Consider the following 25,136-nt stretch of genomic DNA (forward strand, 5'->3'; position numbering starts at 1 on the left):
GAACGGCGCGCGCCGCTCCGCTCCGCGCCTGCCGGCAAGCGGCGCTCGCGCCGCTCGCCAGCCCGTTGGCGGGCCGCTGACTGAAAGCCCTGCCCGCGCGCCGGTCAGCCGCAGAGGCTGAGGAGAGCGGTCGCGGGCAGGGTGCGCTTCGTAGGGTTTAATAATAAACCTTAAAAAGTCGCCTGTGTGAGGAGCTGGGGGCTGTTACGGAAGGCACAAATTAATTAGGGACCTTGGACAGTTAACTTAGAGAACAGCGTAGCACTTCGGGATAATTTTTAAAAAGAAAAGTGGAGATAATTGAGGCAGGGCAGAGTGAGCTTTACAACCGGAAAAGCTTCAGGCAGTTTAAAGACGACAGAGACAACGGGGTGGGGGGGGGGGGGGGGGGTCGGACCCGAGGTAACTTGGTACAAAATGAACATTTTTCAGGAAAAATCAGAGGTAATAGGGACAGAATGAGCATTTTAGAGGGAATACCTAAGAAAAATTAGAGTGAACACAGGTGACATTTTGGGAGGGAAAAGCTGGGGTGATGTAGAGGGTACAGAATAAGCATTTTGAGTAATTTAGTGGGCAAAAACGGGCATTGCTTCCAAGGAAAAAGCTGAAGTAAATTAGAGGGTCAAAGATGGCACTTTTGAGGGAAAAGTGGGGTAATTTGTGGGAAAAAAATGAACATTTTTTTCAGGGAAAAGCTGAAGTAAGTTAGAAGGGTCGAAGGTGGCTTTTTTTTTTTTTTTTTTTTTTTTTTTTTTTTAAGGGAAATCTGAGGAAACTTGGGCAAGAATTAGTATTTTTTGTAGGGAAAAGCTAAGGTAAATTAGAAGGGAAAATGGTGGCGTTTTCTGAAGGGAAATCTCAGGTAACTGGGGCAAAAATCAGTTTCTGTTTTGTTTTGTTTTGTTTTCCCCCAGGGAAAAGCAGAAGTAAGTTAGAAGGGTCAAAAGTGGCATTTTTTGAGGAAAATTTTCAGGTAATGTGTGGACAAAAATCAGCTTTTTTCTGGGGGAAAACTAAGGTAAATAAGAAGGGTCAAGGGTAGCATTTGTTTTTGAAGGGAAATCTCAGGAAACTTAGGCAAAAATCAGCTTTTTTCCAGGGAAAAGCTGAAGTAAGTTAGAAGGGTGAAAGGTGGATTTTTCTGAGGAAAATTTTGAGGTAATTTGTGGGTAAAAATGAGCATTTTTTTTCAGAGAAAAGCTAAGGTAAATTAGAAAGGTCCAAGGTGGAATTTTTGAGGGAAATGTTGAAGTAATTTGTGGGGGAAAATCCTCTTTTTTTTTCAGGGAAAAGATGAAGTAAGTTAGAAGGGTCAAAGGTGGAATTTTTTTGATGAAAATGTTGATATAATTTCAGAGCAAATATCTTTTTTTTTTTTTTTTTTTCCAGGAAAAAGCTGAAGCAAGTTAAAAGGGTCAAAGGTGGAATGTTTTGAGGAAAATGTTGAGGTAATTTGTGGGCAAAAATGAGCATTTTTTTCACTGAAAAGCTGAAGCAAGTGACAAGGGTCAAAGGTGACTTTTTTTTTTTTTTTTTTTTAGGGGAAATCTCAGGTAACTTGGGCCAAAAATCAGCTTTTTTTCCTGGGAAAAGCTGAGGTAAGTTAGAAGGGTGAAAGCTGGATTTCTCTGAGGAAAATTTTGAGGTAATATGTGGACAAAAATCAGCTTTTTTTTTTTCTGGGGAAAATTTGAAGTAAGTTAGAAGGGTCAAAGGTGGATTTTTTTTAGGAAAAATTTTGAGATAATTTGTGGACAAAAATCAGCTTTTTTTCTGGGGAAAATCTGAAGTAAGTTAGAAGGGTTAAAGGTGGATTTTATTGAGGAAATGTTTGATGTAATTTGTGTACAAAAATCATTTTTTTTTCAGAGAAAAGCTGAGTAAATTGGAGGGTCAAAGGTGGAATTTTTTTGAAGAAAATGTTGACGTAATTTGTGGGCAAAAATGAGCATATTTGTAGGGAAAAGCTGAGGTAAATTAGAAGGGTCAAAGGTGGAATTCTTTTGAAGGGAAATGGTGAGGTAATTTGTGGGCAAAAATGGGCTTTTTTTGTAGGAAAAAGCTGAAGTAAATTAGAGTCTCAAAGCTGGCATTTTTTTAAGGAAAAAAGTGAGGTAACTTAGTGGACAAAAATGAGCATTTTTTTCAGGGAAAACCTGAGGTAAATTAGAAGGGTCAAAGGTGGAATTTTTTTGAGGGAAATGTTGAGGTAATTCGTGGGGAAAAATCCTTTTTTTTTTTTTTCCAGGAAAAAGCTGAAGCAAGTTAAAAGGGTCAAAGGTGGAATGTTTTGAGGAAAATGTTGAGGTAATTTGTGGGCAAAAATGAGCATTTTTTTCACTGAAAAGCTGAAGCAAGTGACAAGGGTCAAAGGTGACTTTTTTTTTTTTTTAAGGGAAATCTCAGGTAACTTGGGCCAAAAATCAGCTTTTTTTCCTGGGAAAAGCTGAGGTAAGTTAGAAGGGTGAAAGCTGGATTTCTCTGAGGAAAATTTTGAGGTAATATGTGAACAAAAATCAGCTTTTTTTTTCCGGGGAAAATCTGAAGTTTGAAGGGTAAAGGTGGATTTTATTGAGGAAATTTTTGATGTAATTTGTGTACAAAAAACATCTTTTTTTTTTCAGAGAAAAGCTGAAGAAAATTGGAGGGTCAAAGGTGGAATTTTTTTGAGGAAAACGTTGAGGTAATTTGTGGGCAAAAATGGGCTTTTTTTGTAGGAAAAAGCTGAAGTAAATTAGAGTCTCAAAGCTGGCATTTTTTTAAGGAAAAAAGTGAGGTAACTTAGTGGACAAAAATGAGCATATTTTTCAGAGAAAACCTGAGGTAAATTAGAATGGTCAAAGGTGGAATTTTTTTGAGGGAAATGTTGAGGTAATTTGTGGGGAAAAATCCTTTTTTTTTTTTTCCAGGAAAAAGCTGAAGCAAGTTAAAAGGGTCAAAGGTGGCTTTTTTTGAGGAAATTTTTGAGGTAATTTGTGGGCAAAAATCAGCTTTTTTTTTTTTTCAGAGAAAATCTGAAGTAAATTGAAGGGTCAAAGGTAGGATGTTTTGAGGAAAATGTTGAATGCAAAAATGAGCATTTTTGTCAGTGAAAACCTGAGGTAAATTGAAGGGTCAAAGCTGGCATTGTTTGAGGAAAATGTTGATGTAATTTGTGGGCAAAAATGAGCATTTTTTTCACTGAAAAGCTGAAGTAAGTGACAAGGGTCAAAGGTGGCTTTTTTTCTTTTTTTTTCTGTTTTTTAAGGGAAATCTCAGGAAATTTGGGAAAAAAATCAGCTTTTTTTTCCTGGGAAAAGCTGAAGTAAGTTAGAAGGGTGAAAGCAGTTTTTTGTTTTGTTTTTTTTTTGAGGAAAATTTTGAGGTAATATCTAGACAAAAATCAGCTTTTTTTCTGGGGAAAATCTGTAGTAAATTAGAAGGATCAAAGTTGGCTTTTTTTGAAGAATTTTTGAGGTAATCTGTGGGTAAAAATCAGCTTTTTTTTTTTCAGAGAAAATCTGAAGTAAATTGAAGGGTCAAAGGTGGACTTTTTTTTTTTTTGAGGAAAACGTTGAGGTAATTTGTGGGTAAAAATTGGCTTTTTTGTAGGATAAAGCTGAAGTAAATTAGAGAGTCAAAGCTGTTTTTTTTTTTTAAGGAAAAAAATGAGGTAAGTTTGTGGGCAAAAATGAGCATTTTTTCCGGGGAGTAGGTGAAGTAGGTAACAAGGCTCAAAGGTGGCATTTTCGGAGGAAAACGTTGAAATAATTTGTGGGCAAAAAAAATTTTTTTTAGGGAAAAGCTAAGGTAAATTAGAAGGAATCATGGTGGCATTTATTTTGAAGGGAAATCTCACGTAATTAGGTAAAAATGAGCATTTTCTTTTAGGGAAAAGCTAAGGTAAATTAGAAGGATCAAATGTGGCATTTTTGGAGAAAAATGCTGAGGTAATTTGTGGGCAAAAATGAGCATTTTTTTTTAGGGAAAAGCTAAGGTAAATTAGAAGGGATTGGATGGAATCTTGAAGGAAAATCTCAGGTAATGAGGGCAAAAATGAGCATTTTTTTTTTAGAGAAAAACTGAAGTAAATTAGAAGTCTCTAATGTAAAATTTTTGAGAGGTGAGGTAATCTAGGAGGCAAAAATTTATTTTTGTTTTTATTTTTTATTTTTTTTAATGAAGATGAGGTAATGAAAAAAGGGAGGAGATTAAAATGATAGAAAAAAACTGAGGTAATGTGGAGGTAAAAAATAAGCATACTGTGACAGGAAATTCGAACAAAAACCTGGATATTACATTATATTACATTATTATGTAACATTACATTATTATGTAACTCTTTTTCCTCTAATTTATAGGGGGAAAAGACCCAACACAGAAAAAAGTATTTACGTTACAAGTAAAAAATTAAAGTTAACAAGGAGGAGTAGAAGGATAAACAGAAAATGAGAAGTAATAGACTGAGTTTGTCTATGGGGACAGAGAGAGGAGTTAGTGCTTCCCTGGTCTAAGCGTCTCATCCTTCCTTTGCAGCAGCAGCTGGTGGGGAAGAAAGAAGAGGGAGGCATGGTGTGGAACTACACTGCGAGGCAAGAGTGATGAAGAAGAGGAGCAGAGGAGCAAAGAGAAAGGCACTCTGGGCAAAGGGCTGTCCCGGTCGTCAGGTCTGTGGGCACGTAAGAAGAGCATGGCCGGCACCTTTGGTGTACTGGCCGGCTTTGCGCAGCGCGACCTCCCTGTAACCAGGGCTCGGGTCTTTTGCTTTAGCTGTCCTTTTGCCATGCTGCTCCTTTGGCTGCCTGGAGGAAGAGGCATCATGTAGAACTGCGAGGAATAAGTGATGAAGAAGAGGTTGTCTTAAATGGAAAATATTTTACAGGCATTTGTACCTAATGCAATATGGAAAAATGAAGTAGACTGAGTAAAGCCAATAGTGAAATTTTGTATTAAAAACTTTTAAAACTGTTTTGACAGTACTTTAAATTTTACAGTTTTCGATTGGTAAACCTTGACCCGTAATGATCATCTCCCATCAATGCAAATATCCCCCTCCCCCCCAAAAAAAAAGCACTCAGAAGAACACTTTAGTGACAGCAATTACCAACTTCGCACATTATATGGACTCATAACCATGTTCTACCATAAAACCTGCATGGTGAAACAACACTACTGTCCTATTTTTAAAATGTTTCTTACACCCACAGCTGTATTCCTTAATACCAAAAATATGATTAGAAGGGAGCTCGTGATGTTACTGTCATGTCTTTGTCCACTTCAGTAGTGTGGTCGTCGTGCTGTGTAAGTGGAGGTTTTACAGCTGCAGTCAGGGGCTATTGTTCTATTGGTGTGGAAGATGTGATGCTCAGAGGCAATGGCATTTCAGTGTGGTGTTTCCTATTGGGTAGTAGGGGAAGGTAGTACTAGTGCAGCTGCCATATGGTATGAATCTTGGTGTTCTCCAGAGTTCCTTTCTAAATTTTGTGGTAGTAAATGTTACTGCACTGTTATCATTGTGGTTTGATGGAAGTTGTCTGCTGACAGTGCAGAGGCGTAGCAGTGATTTATTTTATCTTCAGTTGGAACTGCAGGCAAGTCAACGCAAGCATAAGTGGACACAGTAAGCTCAGGGTGGTGAAGGTGGGCTAAAGCCCCACAGGGAAGCAGTGGTAGTGGTGGTGCAAAGCACTGGTGTCTTGCTGAAAATGCACAAAAACGCACTTTTTGTCAATAGAAAGCTCTTGTAGAGTGCAGATTAATTCCAGCCTTTGGTGTTACCGCAGCAACAGCCAATGGACAAACTGGGGCTGCACAATGAAACAACATCTTTTATCTGCTTCTGCATCAGATTCATGATAAATTTGTGCCAAGTATCAAATGGTCAATACATTTTTTCTTTACTATCCCTACCAAGTTAGTAAACGTGTTTTTATTTTTTTTAAAGAAAAATCTAACTGCTCATAAGAGGAGGTAATAGCAGATGTGGCAGACATACTGCATCTGTCCCTGACTTTAGAGAAATTTTACCAAGCTAATGAGAGGTAAGAGAAAAATAAACCTTTGCTTCTTGTTGAAAACACAAAAGAGGACGTTTTGACAACTGAAACCTTCTCACAAGAGCACGGTAAGTCCAAATTTTGCTATTACTGCAGTACCAGTGAATGGACAAACCAGGGCTGCACAACAAAGCAACACATGCTGCATCTTCCTGCTTATCAGATTTGTGATTAGATTCATGCCAAGTATTAAACAGTCAATACATTTCTGCTTTACCTTTCGTTTGCAATGTTTCCGCTTCAGTTCACGGGTTTCAGCACAATTCTCACTTTCCTCAGCTTCAAGCACTTTGGGAAGTTGCAGGAAAAACCTCCCCTTTGCTTCTTGCTGTCACATTCCTCTCTTCAATCTCTCTGCTGTTCTGATTTGTGTCAGCTGCTGCTATCACACCCTCCACCGACCTGGGGTCTCTGGTCATAAGCCTGAATGGGTACAACCTTTTCTCCTACTTTTCCTGGGGTTTGCCCTAATGGGGCTTTTCCCCTACACATTCAGGCATTGCCTTCAGCCACACAGTAAGTCACAAGTTCAAGAGTAATGTTTCAGAGAAGCTATCATGAAGGTAATGCCTCACAAAAACACTGCCAATTAAAAAAATCACACACAACTGAAAAAAAACAAAACCACCCTCCTCCTCACCCCCTCAAGCACACCCTAATTCTAGGGATCTAGAATCAACAGGACCTGTTGCAAAATACAAAAAGCAACCAAAGCACCGCTAAAAGCAACTGATGACAGGCTACCATGCTGGGACAGTGTAAATAAGGAGAGAACCCTGGATTTAAGTGTCTTTTTTTTATTTCAACTAATGCTTTGCCACCATATTACATCATTTTGAATAGCTCGGAATAGCAATATGATCTCAAAATCTAGCAAACAGCTTGCCAAAGCAAGATAATATTAACTCCTATGGATACAGAATCTTCCTTCTTTGGCGACAACACTTCATTTTATCTGTAAAAATAATTTTATATTCCAGCATATTTGCTGTTCAGTTTATTGAACCCTGCTGTTCGTAACATTTGCCTCTTCCCTGCACAAAACCTCCCCACAATGTAGTATGGTTTTATATCCAACAACATTTTAAATAAAAAGTTATATCTTTCATGCAGATTTTTGTAAAAATTATGTTCTAGGTACACACAACTGAACCAAGATGCATACAAAAATGCATTCACTTCCATTCTCAGGTGCAACTGTGCCATCAGCAATGTGGTATCATGTGTTACTGTGCGCAGTCCAAGGATGGTGGTATTCTCATATGTAGTCTAACTTAAAAATACAAACAACCCCCCCCCCTTTTTTTTTTTATAAGCAGCAAGAGAAAAAACTGCTATGCTTTATTTGTAAAGTAATCAAAATAGTTAGATGTATAAAAAAAGCACCATGTACAGAGAATACCATAAGATCCATCTTCCAAAACATTTCTCATTTAGCATTGCGAGCTGGTCTATAGGTCCCAACTTGTACGGTAGCTTTGTTTGCAAAGTTAAGGAAGTGGTCAAACCCAGAATGCGCTTGGACCAAATAACAGCAATTAAGCTGGACTGCAGACAGAAATAAGATCCATTCCCATTACAACTCCTACTGACCACCTCAGAGCCCTCGGGGGTGGGGTGGGGTGGGGACAACACCAAGCATCAGAGAAATAACGTGGTGAAAACAGCTCCAGAGCAGCGTTCGAGGTGCTGGTCTGTTATGAATGCATTTCTGTGAGCTCTTGATAAGTCAAACTTTTCTTTGGGAAAAGAGCACATCTGTTGGTTAAAACTCCTCTCCCTGAGAATTTTGATACGAGTTTGTCTCGCAAAGCAAAACAACATCCTTTGAACTTCAACAGTTCCTAGGCCAACAGCATTTCAGCGTGGACACAGCTGGTCTGCTACTCATGCACCCAGGGTGGCAGGTTGGGTTTTTGTTGTGTTTTGTTGTTTGTTTTAATTTTTACATGGATCAACCCTTTTATACTCGCTTCATTCCTCTGCCCATCAAGCAGGCAAACACGGTCATGACCATCTTCGGTTTCACCTCCACAAGATCTTCCGGAAGAGCATAGACTCGGGCACCAATTCTTCTTGCCATGGACACAGCATACCTATTTGCCATGGAAAGAGGAGCGTGTTATTAAAAGGTGTAATTAATATTTGATACGGCTAATAGCCAGAATTCATAATCAAAGACTCATCAGCTAACATTTATATTCCCTCTTCTGCTTGCTTTTTAGGAATAATCAAGCAAGTATTATCTGCAAGAAAACTTCCTGTCATTCTGCCACTGCAGAATAGTCGCAGAACACACGTTTCAAAGCCATGATTTCACAGGCATACTTCAAACTTGACAACCTATGATGATTCAACAAGATGAGAGACTAGGGTTCAGTCTCAAACCCCTGAGCTACTGGCTGAGCATTTCATAAGCCTGAACAAACAGGCGAGAAACAGGGATCACTGCTAGGTCAGTCTTGGGCTCTTCTGTGTTCTTCTCAACAGGCAAGAGTCCAACCAACTAGTACTCTGGCATTACTGACAAGTACAACAATTCGATTTCAAGAAGCACTGCCTATCTAAAAGGTTCAGTGTTTGAAAACTACAGAAAAGCAGTAAAAGCTCTTGCAACTTTAAGTCACAGGATAGTATGTGTACTCTCCCAATGCAATGCAGCTTTTCAGATAGTAAACTTACTTAGCATTATTTTGTTTGTCATCTTCCGACAGATGACCAGTCTTTACAAGGTCATAGTTGATGCAACCAGGCTGTATAGCATCAATTAAATCCACCACTGCCAAGCTTGTACTGATAGTCTTGTCCTAGAGTATACAAGCAGAGAAAAGTAAACACAAGTGTCTAATCCTTAAGAATACTTCTCACCTTAATTCAACTGCTCTGCAATGTGCAACAAAACAAACTTTAAACAAGCTATTTCCAGGCAGCACTGAGTGATTATTCCAGCTGGAGCACAAACAAGCCAAAATGCTGCTTCTCCTTTGGTAACAGTACAAGATTAGGATTCCAATTTACTCTAAGTGGTGTAAAAATGCAAAGCATTTACAGGCAGCAGGTCCACCCCACTGACCTGACCCCAGGGGACAATGCCAACCTACAACAGCAGCTCCAGCCTCAATGCTTGGACCCCACCACTGCCCCAGAGACCAACCACACTCCTCCCCTCCTCTGACACCCCATCAACTCTCTTGCCCCACCACTATTCCCCACTACACAGCTCTGAAAGTCTCCTCTCTGGTAGCTTGAAGCCACTTTGTTCCCAGCACAGGCTGCATCCTGTCTTGTGTAAAATCCCCTCTTGAACATGTCCTGCTGCAACTAAAGAAACCCTTTTGGGGCACCCCTCTCCTTTTGGATGCAAGAGGGGAACCTGCACCTTGAAGTTCTGGATGGAGGTGGACTTGCCAGCTTCTTTCAGGGTCTGGTTTACCCAGCTGACTATAATGTCATCGTTGGCTTTCTGACCATCACCCAGGTCCTCAAGGACGTTCAGTGTGTACCTAAGCACAGGCAGAAAGAACAAGACAAGGCTCAGAGCCTGGGCTAAGACCCAGCAAGCACACTGCCTGGATGCGATGCAAGCCCATGGCAGCATGGAAAGTGTTCACGTATTATCAGCTCTGTTTTTTTTTTTTTAATCTTATTTTTTACCCCTTTAGCAAAAAAGAGTCATCTATCCTATCTAACGTGTGATTGCTGTTAAAAAGTCTAATAAGGTGAAGCACCTGAGTCTTGTAATAGCAACTCACAAAATTGCCTGGGCTGAAGGTACTATTTAATCTGTTTGAACATTCTTGCCTCTACTGCCAAATACAGAGCTGACATGCAACTAATCTGCAGATATACCTTAGGTATTTGCATCATCTTAGAATTCTTCAGAACTAGACAAAATGATAAAGTTAATATCCCATTTTGTTAAGTGACCCCTCCGCCATTCCAGTTCGGACTGGGGTTATGAAGCAACCCCAGAATATCTCTTTCACAATTTCCAGTTAAACATTAGAACAGTCATGCCAGCTAAGCTTTCCTTCCTATGGTTGCTACATGTGGGTCAGCCTCGAGCAGGCGAGAGAGGTGATCCTGGACAGTAGGATGTTCACAGATCTGACAACAGACTCACTGGAGGTCTTGTCTCTGCTCCAGCCTCCCATATGCAGCAGCAGGACCAGCTCTGCCACAGTTTTGTCCAACTGAGTCTTGAAATCTCACCAAGGACAAAGGTTTTACAGCCTCTGTGGGTAACCTGTTCCACTGCTGCAGGCAAAAATCTCACAAACCTGGCAAAAATCTTCACAAACTCTGTACTGAATTCACAAGGCTGATGTGTTTGATCACATCAAACCTACCTTCTCATCAACTGCCAGACTAAGGCTAGTGTCAACGTTGGGTTTCCGTCGTTCAGATCCTGCCCTCCAATGCCAACCAGGGAGAATTTGGCTGGATGCTTTCCCAGGTCTACAGCATAGTTACAGTTTTCTAGCTACACGGGAAAAGAGGTCAAAGAAAAATCACTCACAAATACGCTCTTGACTGAAAGCCTCAAATAGGAATTTCTAGATAGCACACATTTGCTTCTGCTCCTAGTGTCCATGGCTTCTTTTAAAGTATTTTGAAATGCTCACCTTTTTCATATTTGCTCCCAGCTTAGGGTATGGAGGTTTGTTAACCTTATTCCAGTCAACAGGAACTTTGATCTTTTCATATAATTGCAGTATTACCAGTGCATCTTGGAGATCACTAAAATGGAAAACATTGATCAACCCTGACATTTCCCAATTTAAGTGATTTGGTTACATCACGAATAGTTACTACTCTTTACAGGTTGTTGTAATTTTAACAACCCTAAAAAGAAAAAAATTCAAAACATTTTGTAATTTTCAGTGCAGAAGAAATGCTCCGTGTTTAACACCAGCTAGCTAAGCTAACACAGGTTTTAGCATGGTAATCAGCAACAGATCCAGAAAAGAATTTTGCTACATAAAATCCAGAAGTAGCCACCTTTCTCCATTGACTACAGGGGTCCAGAACATCTTGCCTCCTAACTAGGATGCCTTAGTCAAGCCCTAAAATTAGGTGACACGGAATCTACGTCCAGTTGCTGTAATGCAGTTTGCTCAAGCTCTAACTGGGATCTGAGTGTAGCAATTTGCAAGGGAGAGGAGAAAAACAAACCACCTTCAGCCCTTAAAACCAGTGCTGGCCCAGAAATCCTAAGCTAAGGGCTGCAGGGAGGATACAGTGAGCATTGCCCATTCCCCAACACCCTTTCTTACGTTCTTTCCTCATTACTGTGGGCAACAGGACACTGGTGTGGGCACATCTCCACTTTGATCTACGTTGGTTGGGTCTCTCCCAAGAACCTAATGCTTACCCGTAGAGGTGATTTACATGGGGGTTCACACCAAGGGAGTTCATCCAGTTACGGAAAGTCCGTTCCTCACGGGTCTCTCCTAAACAAAAGGAAAGGAGTTCAATATGACTTTCTGCAAGCACAGAGCTGTATGGTTTCCCACCTTGCAAGACAGTACGTTCTGAACAGCATAGGTCAAAGTTTTTCAGTGGAAAGACATTGTTTCTACTATAACTTTTTCAAATGAAGAAGATTGCCCTGACCTCATGTTTTGGATGTCAGACTGATTTCACCAGACCTCAGAAGAGAACATGATTTTTGGAGACCTTTTCCAACCTTAATGATTCTATGATTTTTGCACTTTCTTGCAGAAAGTGCAGCAAGAATGTCTTTCACATGGGAGTTAGCTAACTCACTCTCTAATCCCAGTTGTGCCAAGAATTAGTGCTGCTATGAACATCTCACTGTTTTACCAAGGTGCTCTTGTCTGTGTCAGGAAATTGCAAAGCTCAGAACAGCTGAACATGCCCTCAGGTATCCTCCTCATCTGCCCCAAATGAGTAAACCACCATTGCCATGCTTAAACCTCAAATCATAGGTGTTACTTCAACAGAAATGCCTCCACTGGGCATAGCCTCTTGTGATCTAAGTGTTTACTTGAGATATTTCTCTCCTACTAATTTTGCGACCAATAAGGCCATCACCTTCTAGTAGAGTCCAGTCAATGTCCTGGTTTTCAGGCTTGGTAAGTGCTGGGTACTTGTTGAACAGGTTTGCAACAAAGGCCAGATTCAGTTTGGGATTGCCACTGACCACATCAGCCGGCGTGACAAACTGCCGGCACCCGAGCCGGTCTGCCTGCTGAAGCATGTACTCTGCTCTTCGCAAGTCGTCCTTCTCCTGCCAGAGACACAGTGGAGAAGATCTGTCAGGGAAGAGACCAAGCTACAAAGCAGATGGGAAGCTTCTGACTGCTACCTGGAGCAACGTCACAACTCCACCTGCCTTCACTGGGCATCGGCTGCTAATCAAATGAAGGGACAAAGCATCCACACTAGTCCCTGCGTGATGGTTCAAAATTAGAATACAGCATGCTCCCAAATGCAGCAAAAATCCAAAATATTTCTCAGTCATACATGTTAATTGGCAGGTAGTGACCAGGCCTCATTTAAAACCAACAAATCACAACATATCCAAGGTACGCACACGTCCACTGACACTTTACACACTCTTGAAATTAAGATACCAGGTTACCTAGATGTCATGGAACAATTACAGGGTCACAAGTAGCTTGCAACTATACAGCACGAAGACACAACAGCCTGAATACTTACATTGAAACCTGACATGTTAATATCGATCTGAGGCTCTCCTTCTTTCTGCCCTTTAGGTGCAATTTGATTGAGAAGGTGGAAATAAGCTCTAGAATCCTGAAATGGATGAGAAATAGAACTCAGATCTCCTGCACAGCAGTGAATACATCGTAACAATTCATTTCAAGCTCATCTTTACCAAGTCGCTGTGCCTAATTGGCGTATGTACCTTTACTGAATTACCAAAATCTGTAAGCTTGACAGACATTAATAAGAGAGCACGATGGCAGAAATCCAGGCAGCAAAAAAGAAAACAAAGGGAAAAGGTTAGAAATATTTAAGGCAAATAATTATGGGTTTTAACTCTTTGCACACTGACTTTGTTGCACACTGGTGTCAGCCATTTTTCAGGGGTTGGAGGAGGCAGAAATGCCAGCACTGCTTGCTTGAACAGCCCCCAACAGCCAGACCATGTGGACACCCCAATGCAACCTTAACCCCTGAACAAAGCAGCCACCCCTACTGCTATAGTGATGATGAAGGTGGGTCAGAAAAGACAGTTCTGGCAAAAAGCTGATTACATGGAACCTCAATGTTTTCTCCTGTGCCTACCCATTAGCTAGAACCATTTGAAGGAAAAATACCAGGGATGGTCACAAACTAGGAAGAGCAAATATCTGCTGTAATTATTCATCATTTACGAGTCCTTTCACTCCCCAGCACTGCAAAGGAGCCTGCAATATCCTGCCAGCCTATGGGCTGCATCAGACAAGCCACAACTGTCAGCAGTACTCTGTAGTTTTGAAGTTGGAAATAAAAGCGTATGCATGGGCACATGCATACACACACACACCTCAAATATCTTTTTTCCCCCCGCTTCCACCCTGACAGTTCTCTCTCCCAGAATCCACTTCAGTCTTCTCTCTCTTCCTCCCAATTACTGGCCATGCAAATATGCTCCAGAAACCTGATGGGGGTTAGTGTGGAAAAAACTCCACACCGACCAGGAGTCATCACCATCTGGTTTTCACTACTGCAAAGAGTGAGAAGAGAACCACGCCTCACACCTGTGAAAACAGCTGTTATTTCCCTTCCTCTCTTACACCCATGACAGTTTGGATGAAATGCCACCACCTGTGAGGAGCATGTGGAAATCACACTCCACAAGGATGCGGCTAATTATTTCACCCTGTCCATTTGAGCTGCAGTACAGTGCTTTTTACATGCCCTCGGAAAATTAGCTCCATCAAAAAAAAGACGGATCAAGAACATTCAAAAACATATGACAAATACCAGTTTGCTACTTGATTAAAACATACAACAGCTTTGCTGCAGGATCGCACTCACACTGGAGTAAACACTTGGACAGTTCAATGCTGGGCTCATTCTCATGGCCACAGACAGTAGCAGTGTGGTACCCTAAATCTACCCTTTGGAAAACCCGTTATACCTATTTGGAGTATTAAGGTTAAGAAAGGTCCTGTCTGTGGATTAAGGGCCTCATATACACATGCAAACACAGCCCTGGCCTGCTCCCAGCTTTTTCCCAGGCATGCGCAGCCAGGAGAGCTCTCAATACCTTGATATCCGAGCTGAAGTTATTGATTTTGTGCCAGCCTGCATTTTCCAAGTGGAAGTTGGCCCATCTTAGGAGCAGCTCTTCTGGGGACAGTTTCATAAGGTCCTCCAGATTTTCACCATCACGAAGTAAGGCAGCCAGTGCTGGAAGAAAAATGCTTGTAAGAGGAAGGAATGAGTTTCAAAAGAGGCAAACCTCCCTCCCAGAGTCAGAGCTGCAGTAACATTTCAGAGTGGGAGGGGGGACACAACCAGCTACCAGTTAAGTCAATACAATTTGGGTGTTAGTGGAGTTTCCTGAGTGGGTTGTTCCACAGAGAATATGAACAATATAGAAAACATTGTAAAAACGAGAAAAAGTATTTCCCATTTTCTTGTATAACAAAATTCTCTGGATTTTATGTACAGTCCTTTAAGTTGATGACAGTAAGCTAAATGCAAGTGTACTTCTATCTCAATGATAAAAATGTTTCCAAATGATTTCATATTCACTGTTTCATTCATAAAAACAATGTCAGCTTGAAACCATGATAAACATCTTTTCAGCTAGAGGGTTCTTCACTCACCCAGGATTTTCAAGTCTGAGGTAAACATCTTTACCACTAGGACATGATTAGGAAGCTTAAATAAAAGACACTGAAGCCCCTCCATCCATGTGCTCTGAACTATTTAAGAAACGTCAGTTTTGGAGGCTGTTGCAAAGGACCAAGCAAGCACAGTGGGATTACTGCAGCATGATGCTCCCACGGCTGAGAAGGAAGTGAGAGCTCAGCTGTGGCATGGACAGGGGGCAAAGAGGATTTGAAGAGAATCATGTCACTGCAAACATGTTCCTGAAGAACAGAAACCCTCCTCCTTTTTGGAGGATGATCCATCACCCTAAAACGATGCAAGCAGCTTTTGCAACCTCAGCACAGCTTGACATTGCCAGGTAAACGGTGTCCAAGCCTCAAGGCACAGGGACAGGACACAAAACAGCTTCATACCAAGTGGTCTGCAACACCTAAGAGATCCCTGTGCAGGGACAAGGCAAAGCACAGCCTGTGCGTTATCAGGGAGCAGGAGGAGAAAAGGACTGATGAAATCAAAGCAAGGCATCCTGTCTAGTAAGGTGTTAAACCAAGAAAGGCAATCCTATGGAAAGCAAAGTGAAAGAGCTGTAACATTAACTTTGACCACGTCTAGAAAGCGTGCACAACCCACCCACCCACGCCAACTTCGCAACTACAAACCAGCTGTCGGGCACTCAGCCTGGCGCACACCCTCGACGAAGCCGATGGCCAGCTCTCCCCTTTCGGCAGAGGGGAGGGAAGATGTAGCAACGGGGCTGGAGGCAACAGCGCAAGCAACACTGGCTGGCTCAGACGCAGCATCACATGCAGCCCCTCGGCAGCTGAGGAGCAAGACGACATTCATGCTCTCCAAGTTATCACTTACAGCATCATTTACCTTCATTTCTGCTGAGCTCAATGTCCGCAAACAAGCCAATCTTAATGATCTGCCAGAGAAGCCCAAGAACCAGGTGGGGTTTCCCTTCCCTCAAGTCCTCTGCACCAATATTGACAACATGGCAACCGATGGCAGATGCAGAATTCAGCGCCAGGTTCAGGTTCTCCTGTGGACAGCACAGTCAAGTGAGACACGGCCCCGGGAGATATCTTTCATCCAGTGCCAGCAGAGTAGGGATTTCCCCCTTGTCCTTGCTCCAACACATCAGCAGCTTGGAGGAAACTCTCCCAGCTGCCCTACAGTAGTAGAAGCTTTAATGGAGCTGTCACAGTAGCAGACTGAATCAGTTAAGAACTGAACTAGGCACAGGGGTTTAATTTCAGCCTCTGCTATTTAGTTTCAGCCTTCGAGTCAGTCACACCTAGTGGCATCAACAAGAACATGACTTAGAGAAGCAGTAAGATATCCAAATACGTGCAAGCACCTGTGTAAAAACCTGTTTTACTGTGGAACAACTCACAGCTGGTCCACACCAATAATCAGATTGCTTGAAAGATACCAATGTACATAATCAGTGCAGCAATAACAGGTGTGAACTGCATTTCAGCCATTTCACCTATTTTGTCATTGAGTTATCTTAAGACTAGTTATCCTAGTCTCTTGAACTGTACCCATACCACTAAAATTGCCAATTATGCACAGTAAAAACTGCCTTTAATAATTCAATGCAACTTAAAAATCTTTTCTTTCCAGTGTTCTGTAGCAACTCCTTGAGCCACCATGCTAAGTTTTCCTTTATTCTATCTGAATGTGAATTTCTGCAAACGTATAGAACTGTACTGTACCTGAATTATGAATGGTGTGAGTTTCTTTTTGTTAATCGCTCTTTCATCAATTGTGTCCGGAACAGAAAGATTGATCATTTTGCTGGTAGGAGAAAAACCAATAATATTTGAATGACATTTTGTATATAATCTCAACAAGTTGTTTCACTGTTACAATACTCACCACAGTACATTCCCTTTTACTCGTTTATTTTTGCATTTTTTTTTTTTAATCAATATTGTGTAAATCAGACATTAATATTTATGTTATCAAGAATGTATTTGGAATGTATTTGAAACTAATAGCTAAACCTGAAACCTTATACATGTTACTGGCCACCATTGATCTCAACTGCTGGAGCAAAAAGAGCACATGAATTATTCACAATGCAGTCACTGAACCAGCAAAGACTCATTGCTACTTTGTCATCTGCTGCAAAGACTAGTAAGGCAACGTGCTTCTTCCTATTGTACAGGTGTACTATGGCCAACAAGCAAAACTGCACAAAAAAGTGCAAAAAGCTTAGTGGGTAATATAAGCCAAGCAGTTTTTAGTCAACAGAAAAACGTTACGTTTTTACTTTATATTGTGAGTTACTTCCTACTCAGTTGAGTCTTCACCTGAATAATTGAATTATTTGAAACTGTGGAAATAAAGCAAGCTAAAGGAAAAAAAAAAAAAAAACAATGCATAGTCCAGTAGAGATCTTTCACATAACAACGCAGCATTACCTATATTCTGGGCTGATCTAGTTCTCAATTACATTCACTTATATTTAGAAAAAAAAACACAGAAGACTGGCTGTTCAGCAGCCCTGGATACCTTCTGTTTTCAGCATGCAGCAAAATAAGTTATTTTACTAACCTAGGGCAGCTATTATCACAAGCGCTAACATTCCCACAGAGGTTACTGTCTGTCTAAATATCAAAAAAATGGGATACTTAATCTATCCTTCCCCAAGCTACCTAGCATCAAGTTGAGCTTGCATCAGGATAACTTCTGCTCCTGCAAGGTACTTATCCCCTTCAGCAAACTTAGCTTCAAGCCCAAAACAACAGTACTAGACAAAACCACTAGCTTGTAACAACGCAGAAGCATCATGCATTGACACCAAAAGCCTGGGTGGATTGAGCCCCTCTTCATACATGCAAAATATTGTGCACACATGCTGGCATACAAAAAAAACAGACTATAACAGGATGAAAATTCCCCTAACTATGGTGTTTTGGGGGAGTATTTTATTTTTCTTTTTTAAATTCAGGAGCCACCATGACTTACCATAGCACAATCCCATCTCCCACAGCTTTGAACAGGTCATCTGTATTTGGGTTCATTGGAATAACGTGCCTACAGTCAGGATCATTTTCCAGGGCTTTGTTTATCCAGTTTACAAAGGCATATTTTTCTTCCTCTAAGATAACCAATTATAAATTTAATACAGGGTTCTTCACAACATAACAAAGCAGTGTACAATAGCCCAGGGGGAAAAAAACCACTATCGTTACCACACTATTTTATTAGACACAGTTTAAAGAAATCTGAGTTTGACTTCAAATTATCAGAATATTCCTGTCATTTACTCATTACTTTACATCTTTACTATGTTCAAATATGACACAAGGACTTCATCAGCAAGCACAGTTAACAAAACAAATAAGCACATATTTAGTTTACGCACTGCTAATCTTGCATTACGCTATATTCCGTCCTGCTCTCACCTTTATCTGTGATCATTCAGCTACTGGAGAACAAAAGCAGAGCATGGGGCAGGTAGTAGAGGTCTACAAGTTTTGCCTCCACTTACCAGAGAAAAGAGGTGAAAGTCAGAGAAGTACCTGAGTAAGAGTGCTGGGTCCCTTCACTGGAGAGCTCCGAGGTGCCCCCGATCGCACAGATTCCCTCCTTTCTGTTAATTGCTTTTCTGAAAGTTTTAGCAATATCGCTGCTTTTCACCTCTTGGAAAATCTACAATTTAAAGTGCTCTGTTAGACAACAAAAGATTGCCTTCATATAATGAGAGGGCTACAGAAGAAGCTATCTTCTGTTTCTCAGCTTTAAAGCAAACTTCACAGTACAACAGCAAACGTGAACAGCCTAGCAAAGTTGTAGTGGTATTAAATTTAACATGGGTAGGAGGCAGAGACTTGTCCAACTCACTTTTAACACACATTGCAAGTGGCAATTGAAACAGAAGCATTAGGCTTGAAGTTACTCTCACACATTTACCTTTTCAAGTAGATTTCAAGGGACCACAAGAAAAAAGTGAAACCTTTGCAATATGAAGGCAGGTACGCATGCAGCAGTTTCCACAGGACTAAAGTTGAGAAAGCTGTTGTGTAATTTTAACCTTTCTGTGTAAGCCAGATGCTCATGTGACTGTGACTTTAGTTCACACACAAGAGTTTGTCCACAGCCCACCGGAGACAAAAAAAGCAGTTCTCTAATTAGAGCATAACAATCTAATCTGCAATAATCCATAACAGATGTTTCAGGTAAGTCTTTTTCTAGCAGGTGTGGACTAATGGACAAAATGCTCATGTGTGAGAGCAGAAGAGATGCTTTAGCACAGAAGGACTATGCTGTGTAGTTTGTGCAGGTTGCATGTTACTATTAGTGGCCTTGAGTTCCTGTAGAACTGAGCAACTATTAGGAAAAATACATTCAGTAATTTGAAAGCCTACTGTAATTCCATCAAAACTTAAGTAAACTAGTTTCAACCGCACTGAAAATACAATTGTAAAAAAAAAACAACCCTCTGTTTTGTTCACGCCTTCCTTGCTCCTGCCAGGTTTCTGCAGTGCTGGGTTCCTCTGTTTGGTTCCTCAAGTCTCATCCATCCCAACCCAACATTCTGCTATCTTTTTTTTTTTTTGATTGCACACAAATCTTGCAGAAAAACATAGGTAGGTTCTCCAAACACTGCCCAGGAAATGGCAATGAAATAGCACTGCAAATAGAACAAGGTGCTTCTGTTAAAACAAGACATGGGGACTTGCCTGCCTGGCTGCAGAGGTGTCACCTGGCAGGGTCAGCATGCCTGGCTGCCATACTTTATCTTCCCCAACCCTTAAACACAGGAAACGTAGCAAGTCAGGATGATGGTGCAGTGCAGAGTTAAACCATCTCCTGATGGCAGGCAGAGGTTTTGCTCACCCCAGCGATCAGGCAGCCCTGAGTGAAGACTCAACAGCACAAAGGTTTGGGATTTTCTGTTTGGTTGGTTTATCTTAAATTTGTTTTAAAATAGTTATGTATTTTTAGTTTTGCCAGATTCGTTACTGGTATTGCACACCCTCTCTGGAAAACGTGTTTTAACACTGACTCCAACCTTGTACTCCAACCTCAAGGTAGTTTCATGTCTTACTTTTTGTCCCAGAAACCACAGCAGAAGTGCTCATAGTTAGAAAAGATCAATGGTTCTGCTGGTAAAAGTTCTATAACTAACCATTGCATCTACTGCATGGATTAGTTGCCTCTAAGACAACTAATGATATTCACTTGATCATTGGTACCATTGACATCTGACAGAAGACATGAATTTCTTCCTTCCTAGTGCAAAGTTAGAGTTATGGACGAGTTCAAACCAACAGCTGAAACATGCACCCAGCATGCAAGTGTTCACAAACTGCAAACAAACTCCAACTTACTAGTCGACTCCGAACTCAAAAGTTCAGAGGGTCTGAAAACAATTAAGGAACAGAAAAAGGTAAAGCTAAATTAAGCAATATCGAGAAAAGTAGCTGACATGAGAACAGCTCCCTAAATGCACTGCTCATGTTTTATATTACTCTTCCAATATTCACTCAAAATATAAAAAGGATAAGGAGAGGAAGTGTTGTGCTTTCAAAAAGAAAAAAAGACAAATTAATAAAAAAAAATCTGAGCTATTTCTAAAGAAAAAGGCTGAAGGAAAATTGCTGAGACCCATCCTCCAATTTTCTCATTTCCCTACTCCTGGTTCTTCCCTTTTAAGGCAACAAATGGATCTAAATTTTCCTACTTCAGCATATAAATTAATCTCCAAGTGTGCCTTGAAATGCCCTCACAAATCTTCAGCAAATACTTGTTAGTCCCATTAAATTGAGAGGAAATTATACTGCTTCACAGGGAAAACAAGCATTCATTTGTATGCCTGGAAAAAGCGAGCAGATTCCACTCAATACTCTATGTTTGGAGAACTGGAAGTCTCTTTTCCAGTTGTCACTCCACATGGAAACAGGCTTTTAGCCTCCAATGGACTTTTCATAAAGCAAAAGCATGTTGAAGAATATTGGTTTTTTGTTTGTTTTGTTTGAAAACCAATGTGTTTCTTCTCTGTCCAAATCGAAAGGCTGACAGCAACAGCGCAACAAATCGCAGAAATTTCAGTATATGACCAAAGAGCTACTTTTTACATGGTAAGTCCTCAAAAGTCATCATTAGAAAACTAGGATTGTGTTAAGGCCAGCCCATTTTAGCCCCCTTTTTTCAACTTTTTCTAAAAGGAGCCCCCCAGGCCATCTACCAGAGACTGCTGAGAGATTGCTGAAAATTCAGAAATATCACTTACATAGACAAATTCTTCAAAACTAATCTTCCCATCTTTATTCTTGTCACTGTCGATCATGAGCTTCTGGATGATCTCTCTCACTTTGTACCCAGGAAGAGGCAGGTTGGCTTCCTTGAAGAGCTCGTGCAGCTCGTAGTCGCAGATGAACCCATTGCTGTTGAGGTCTAAGGATTAAAAAGGGCAGGAGAAAAAGGGGCAGGAGAAGGCAATTTAGAAATATGTCAGTCATCCAACAGGATAAACTCCAGACACCAGGGAAGAAAAGAAGCCCCCACCCTCAAACATGCTTTAGGGAAAGCAACCTATGCACTGAGGACACCTGTAAGACAGAGTTTAAGCAGGATTTCCTAGTATGATCATCACAATCCGCACGTTTTAGGGCTACTTTGCACAGACCATTCATCTTTGCTGAAAGCAAGAACCGTGCAGGATGCAGACACAAAGCGGGACACCCACACCAAAAATACCAAGTCCAAGAAGTACACCATTCAATAGACACCACTCAGGAACCAAAGGTGGAAGTTAAATACACACAGCTCATCCCTGGAACAGAATGCAAGCCATGAGATCCCTCTGTCTTTGTGCAATGGCAGCTTCAAAGCAGAGCTGAGCAGGACAGCTCTTGACACACAGGACCAAGCCTGCTGTAAGAAGTTTTACGAGAGAACATCTGTGTTTTCATAAATCATCTCCAGAGTTACTTTTTACATCTGAACTGCACTGCAGCTGGGTTTGTGCGTTAAAAATAGAAGGTAATGAAACACAGCACTTTTTACATTCTAAGCTGAAAACACTAAGTCAGCTCTGCATTTCCTTTTTTTAATCATGTTGATAATGTTATTCATTTATTGCTGACAGAAAATTGAGGCCAGACATTTTAATACAGCCCAAGAAAGCTCTGCAATGACATTCACTTTGACAGTCACTGCCAAAATACAGCAGCACTTCACACTCATTGAGATGTGATCACCTACTAGATCTGGAGAGAAAGAAAACAAAAATAAGTGCAAGCCTGGAGCTTTACACATCAACTGATCCCATCCCCTTTGCAGATGTTGTCACATTTTCAGATCACACAGTGCAAATCCAGCAGCCCCAGTCTTTCTTCAGGCAAGCATGGTTTTAATGCCACCATGGAAAGGCACAGGCTGGGTGCTGCCTTCTACAAGAGGACTAAGGTGAGCAAACATCATGATTCCCAGCACAGCTGGTACCCAGGTTTTAGAAAAGTCATGTCCACAAGAGGCCAGAGCATTTGAAGCAGCCCGTGCACCCAAATTAACATCCCAACACATAAGTGTGACCCTCCATCATGGCCAGAGACAGAGACTGCAGACATATTGTGCTCTTACCACCAGCTCAGAAGTGACGTTAAAATCTGTTTGCTGTAGGCAAGTGGCACAGACAGCCCAGGGAACTTGATTCAGTGCCTAAGCCTCCATTTCTAATATTTATAAGGAAACAGTCTCTCCTTAAGGCCACAGAGTTAAACTGCATTCAAGCAGAAGCTTCTGCTCCCCAAACACCCTTGCAGACCACAACCTGCATGATCAAAGAGCTGCACCTGCCCCAGCAAGCTTTGGTTTTGTTCACACGGGAATCTCACACCACAGCCACTTGGGTCAGTACCTATACTTAAAGGGAGATGTTTTCTACAGCAAAAGAAAGCAATTAGGATAGCTCAGAAGTCCGGTTAGTTAGCATATTTTGAAAGTCAATTTACTTTTAATAAGGTGGCAGTAGTGGTTTTTAAGCACTAAAAACCAACAAGCAGCATGTCCTCACCATTGCTCCAACCCCCCTCATTTTCCAGGTCCATATGGGATTTTAAGATTGTTTTCATAAGTTAGCCAGAAAGTGAAATTCAAACACTTACTGACAAATATCCAAAGTAACAGTCCCTGAATCTCAAACTAAAGACGAACATTGAGTCCAGACAATAAATACATTAAACTACTTTATGAAGTGCCAGTGTTTACAATAATGCTGATGAAATAAAGTGCTTGGGGCCAATGATTAATGATAGCAACAGGCTGCTGTCTGGCTTTCCATTTGAGAATTTTATTCAAAAAAAATATAAGCTTACAAAGGCAAGCTTTATCTCAGTCCAGTCTGAGATGTCATCAGCAAACTATTTCCCTGTAGGTAAATCACAGCTTCTTCTGTTAGTTTTCTTACCACTAAATTTAACTACACAATATGCATCTTTTTTCCATCTCACATCCAGTGAAAAAAATAATAATCAGACAAGGAAAAGAAGGGACTTGCTAATCTCCAGGGCCTACGGACCTGAAACAGATCTTTCATTTCACCTTCAGCATGCCTGAAGCCAACACCCATTGCTTCAGCCTGTGCTTGGCTGAACTATCCAGTCCTTCACCATGCTGCCAAATAAAGCAGGTAAATCCAGAAATACCCGTTCATCACTTCTTCTGATCAGTCCACCTCCTAAAAATGAAGTTTTACATCTATCCAAGTGTTAAAGAGGCAAACTATAGAGAAAAATAAGGTAAGACTTCAAAATACATATTGTATCCTTGATGGAATCATTAAAGTGATTTTGATTGGATTTGTTAGCAGTTTTTCCTCTTGACATGACTACCTTAAGCATTCAGAAGAGTTTCTGAACTAGGCTTGCCTATGCCTTGTCTGAGACTATTGAGAAGTGAAAGAGAAAAAACAACATATGGGATTTCACAAGGCAAAAAGCCACTTGGGTGACAGCGAGGAACTGAGCTCCAGTCCTCATCTCTAATACACTGTGTAGAGATGCACCTTGTAAAAGGATACTTAAACCTGTTTAGAGCTCAGTTCTGTGTATGAAGCCCTGCGTATCTTTTAAGGGTACAATCCAGTTCAACAAATTAATCCCTAGCCTTGCATTTATATTGGTTTTCTTGCAAAACAAGAACTGTAACATAAAAACACTCCGGAATGCAACTGAGGAATTAGCCCAGCCCCTTGTCTGGCCCATCCACACAACTTGCTTTGCTGAGCTCAGCCTCTGCCTGAAAGCATCACATCTGGCTGCAGGTCAGATATCAGGATTTTCCTGCAGCTTGGGTCAGTATTTGCTCACTATGCTGGTGAGGTACATCAGCTCACCCCCACAAAGCAGCATCTTCCCATTCTTTGGGGTTTTCCAGGCTCAGAGTTTTCCCTCTGCTCACTGGGGAAAAAAATTAGAAGCTCTGCAGCACAAAGCGTCTTTCAAAATGCAGGTTTGCATGCAAGCGCATACAACACAGGAGTGCAGCACCAGGAAAGATGCTGCCCATTATGAGGGACTGTGTATTGGCTGCTCCCAGCACCTGCTTTGGGCTCAGATAGTCAGCACATAACACAAGCTTGAAGGACCCCTCCTGGTGAGAAACACACCTGAACTCGCTCAAAACCCTCAGGTCTCAGGATCTACGTTCTTCCAACTCTTAACAACATCCCAAACACCCACCTATATATAATAGCTACTCTTCTACAGTATCCTGGAAAAAAAAGTCACTGATTTACTTCATAGATTGAAAGGGCATCTATGCCCCAGACGCTTTGGAAGTGGGAATTACCGGTAAAACAGGTCTGTTGGCTCAATTGCAAGACCCCACACCAAGTTAGAGGTTTTTTCAGTAACGATGCTCTCATTTCAAGTTTTAGCTCTTTGGCCACAGAAATGTGGATTTAAGCATTAAAGCCTGGTGGGTATGCTAGCCCATGGTTTTGGCTTGGCAGCAAAGCCTAGTAACTAGTTATTCATTGCATGGTGGAACATCTGACACAGCAGTCAAATACACGAAGTAACATCATTAGAAAAAACAGCGTCCCCTTCCCAACACCAGCAAGATCTGTAATTGTTTCCAGCATTGCTACAGGTCCACCATATGGTGCCTTGCTGGACGTCCTGCAACAGGGCCAGATTTCAGACAGGAGGTGGTCTAAAATCCTTCTCTAACAAAATCTAAAATGGTATTCATCAGCTGAAGAGGCTGTCAAAATAGAAGCTGTCCCAAACAAAATCCCTTAGCATATGACCCAGAATT

The 25,136-nt window shown here is 41.2% G+C and overlaps 1 protein-coding gene and 1 long non-coding RNA gene across 21 annotated transcripts in view; one reads left to right on the forward strand and one right to left on the reverse strand.

The window, feature by feature from the left end:
- Positions 1–25,136, reverse strand: part of PLS3 (plastin 3) — a 58,074-nt gene that overhangs the window by 821 nt on the left and 32,117 nt on the right. For 19 of the 20 annotated variants that reach the window (XM_040571949.1, XM_040571937.1, XM_040571934.1 and 16 more), the window contains 14 exons: positions 21,106–21,269; positions 18,392–18,521; positions 17,835–17,967; positions 16,577–16,658; positions 15,732–15,897; positions 14,284–14,426; positions 12,726–12,821; positions 12,096–12,291; positions 11,413–11,491; positions 10,664–10,778; positions 10,388–10,521; positions 9,418–9,541; positions 8,721–8,845; positions 6,825–8,134 (listed from right to left, as the gene is read on the reverse strand). In XM_040571949.1, the coding sequence (XP_040427883.1) occupies positions 8,002–8,134; positions 8,721–8,845; positions 9,418–9,541; positions 10,388–10,521; positions 10,664–10,778; positions 11,413–11,491; positions 12,096–12,291; positions 12,726–12,821; positions 14,284–14,426; positions 15,732–15,897; positions 16,577–16,658; positions 17,835–17,967; positions 18,392–18,521; positions 21,106–21,269 (1,820 nt within the window). In that variant the 3' untranslated portion in view covers positions 6,825–8,001. Of the gene's footprint in view, positions 1–6,824; positions 8,135–8,720; positions 8,846–9,417; positions 9,542–10,387; positions 10,522–10,663; positions 10,779–11,412; positions 11,492–12,095; positions 12,292–12,725; positions 12,822–14,283; positions 14,427–15,731; positions 15,898–16,576; positions 16,659–17,834; positions 17,968–18,391; positions 18,522–21,105; positions 21,270–25,136 lie in introns of those variants that run through there. The other variant, XM_040571954.1, reaches the window with a different exon arrangement.
- On the forward strand, positions 29–4,594 carry LOC121077110. Its single transcript, XR_005823898.1, has 3 exons — positions 29–141; positions 1,393–1,451; positions 4,519–4,594. It is a non-coding gene; the product is annotated as an uncharacterized LOC121077110 (long non-coding RNA).

The sequence above is a fragment of the Cygnus olor genome, chromosome 13, assembly GCF_009769625.2.
Source record: "Cygnus olor isolate bCygOlo1 chromosome 13, bCygOlo1.pri.v2, whole genome shotgun sequence".
Lineage (NCBI taxonomy): Eukaryota > Metazoa > Chordata > Aves > Anseriformes > Anatidae > Cygnus > Cygnus olor.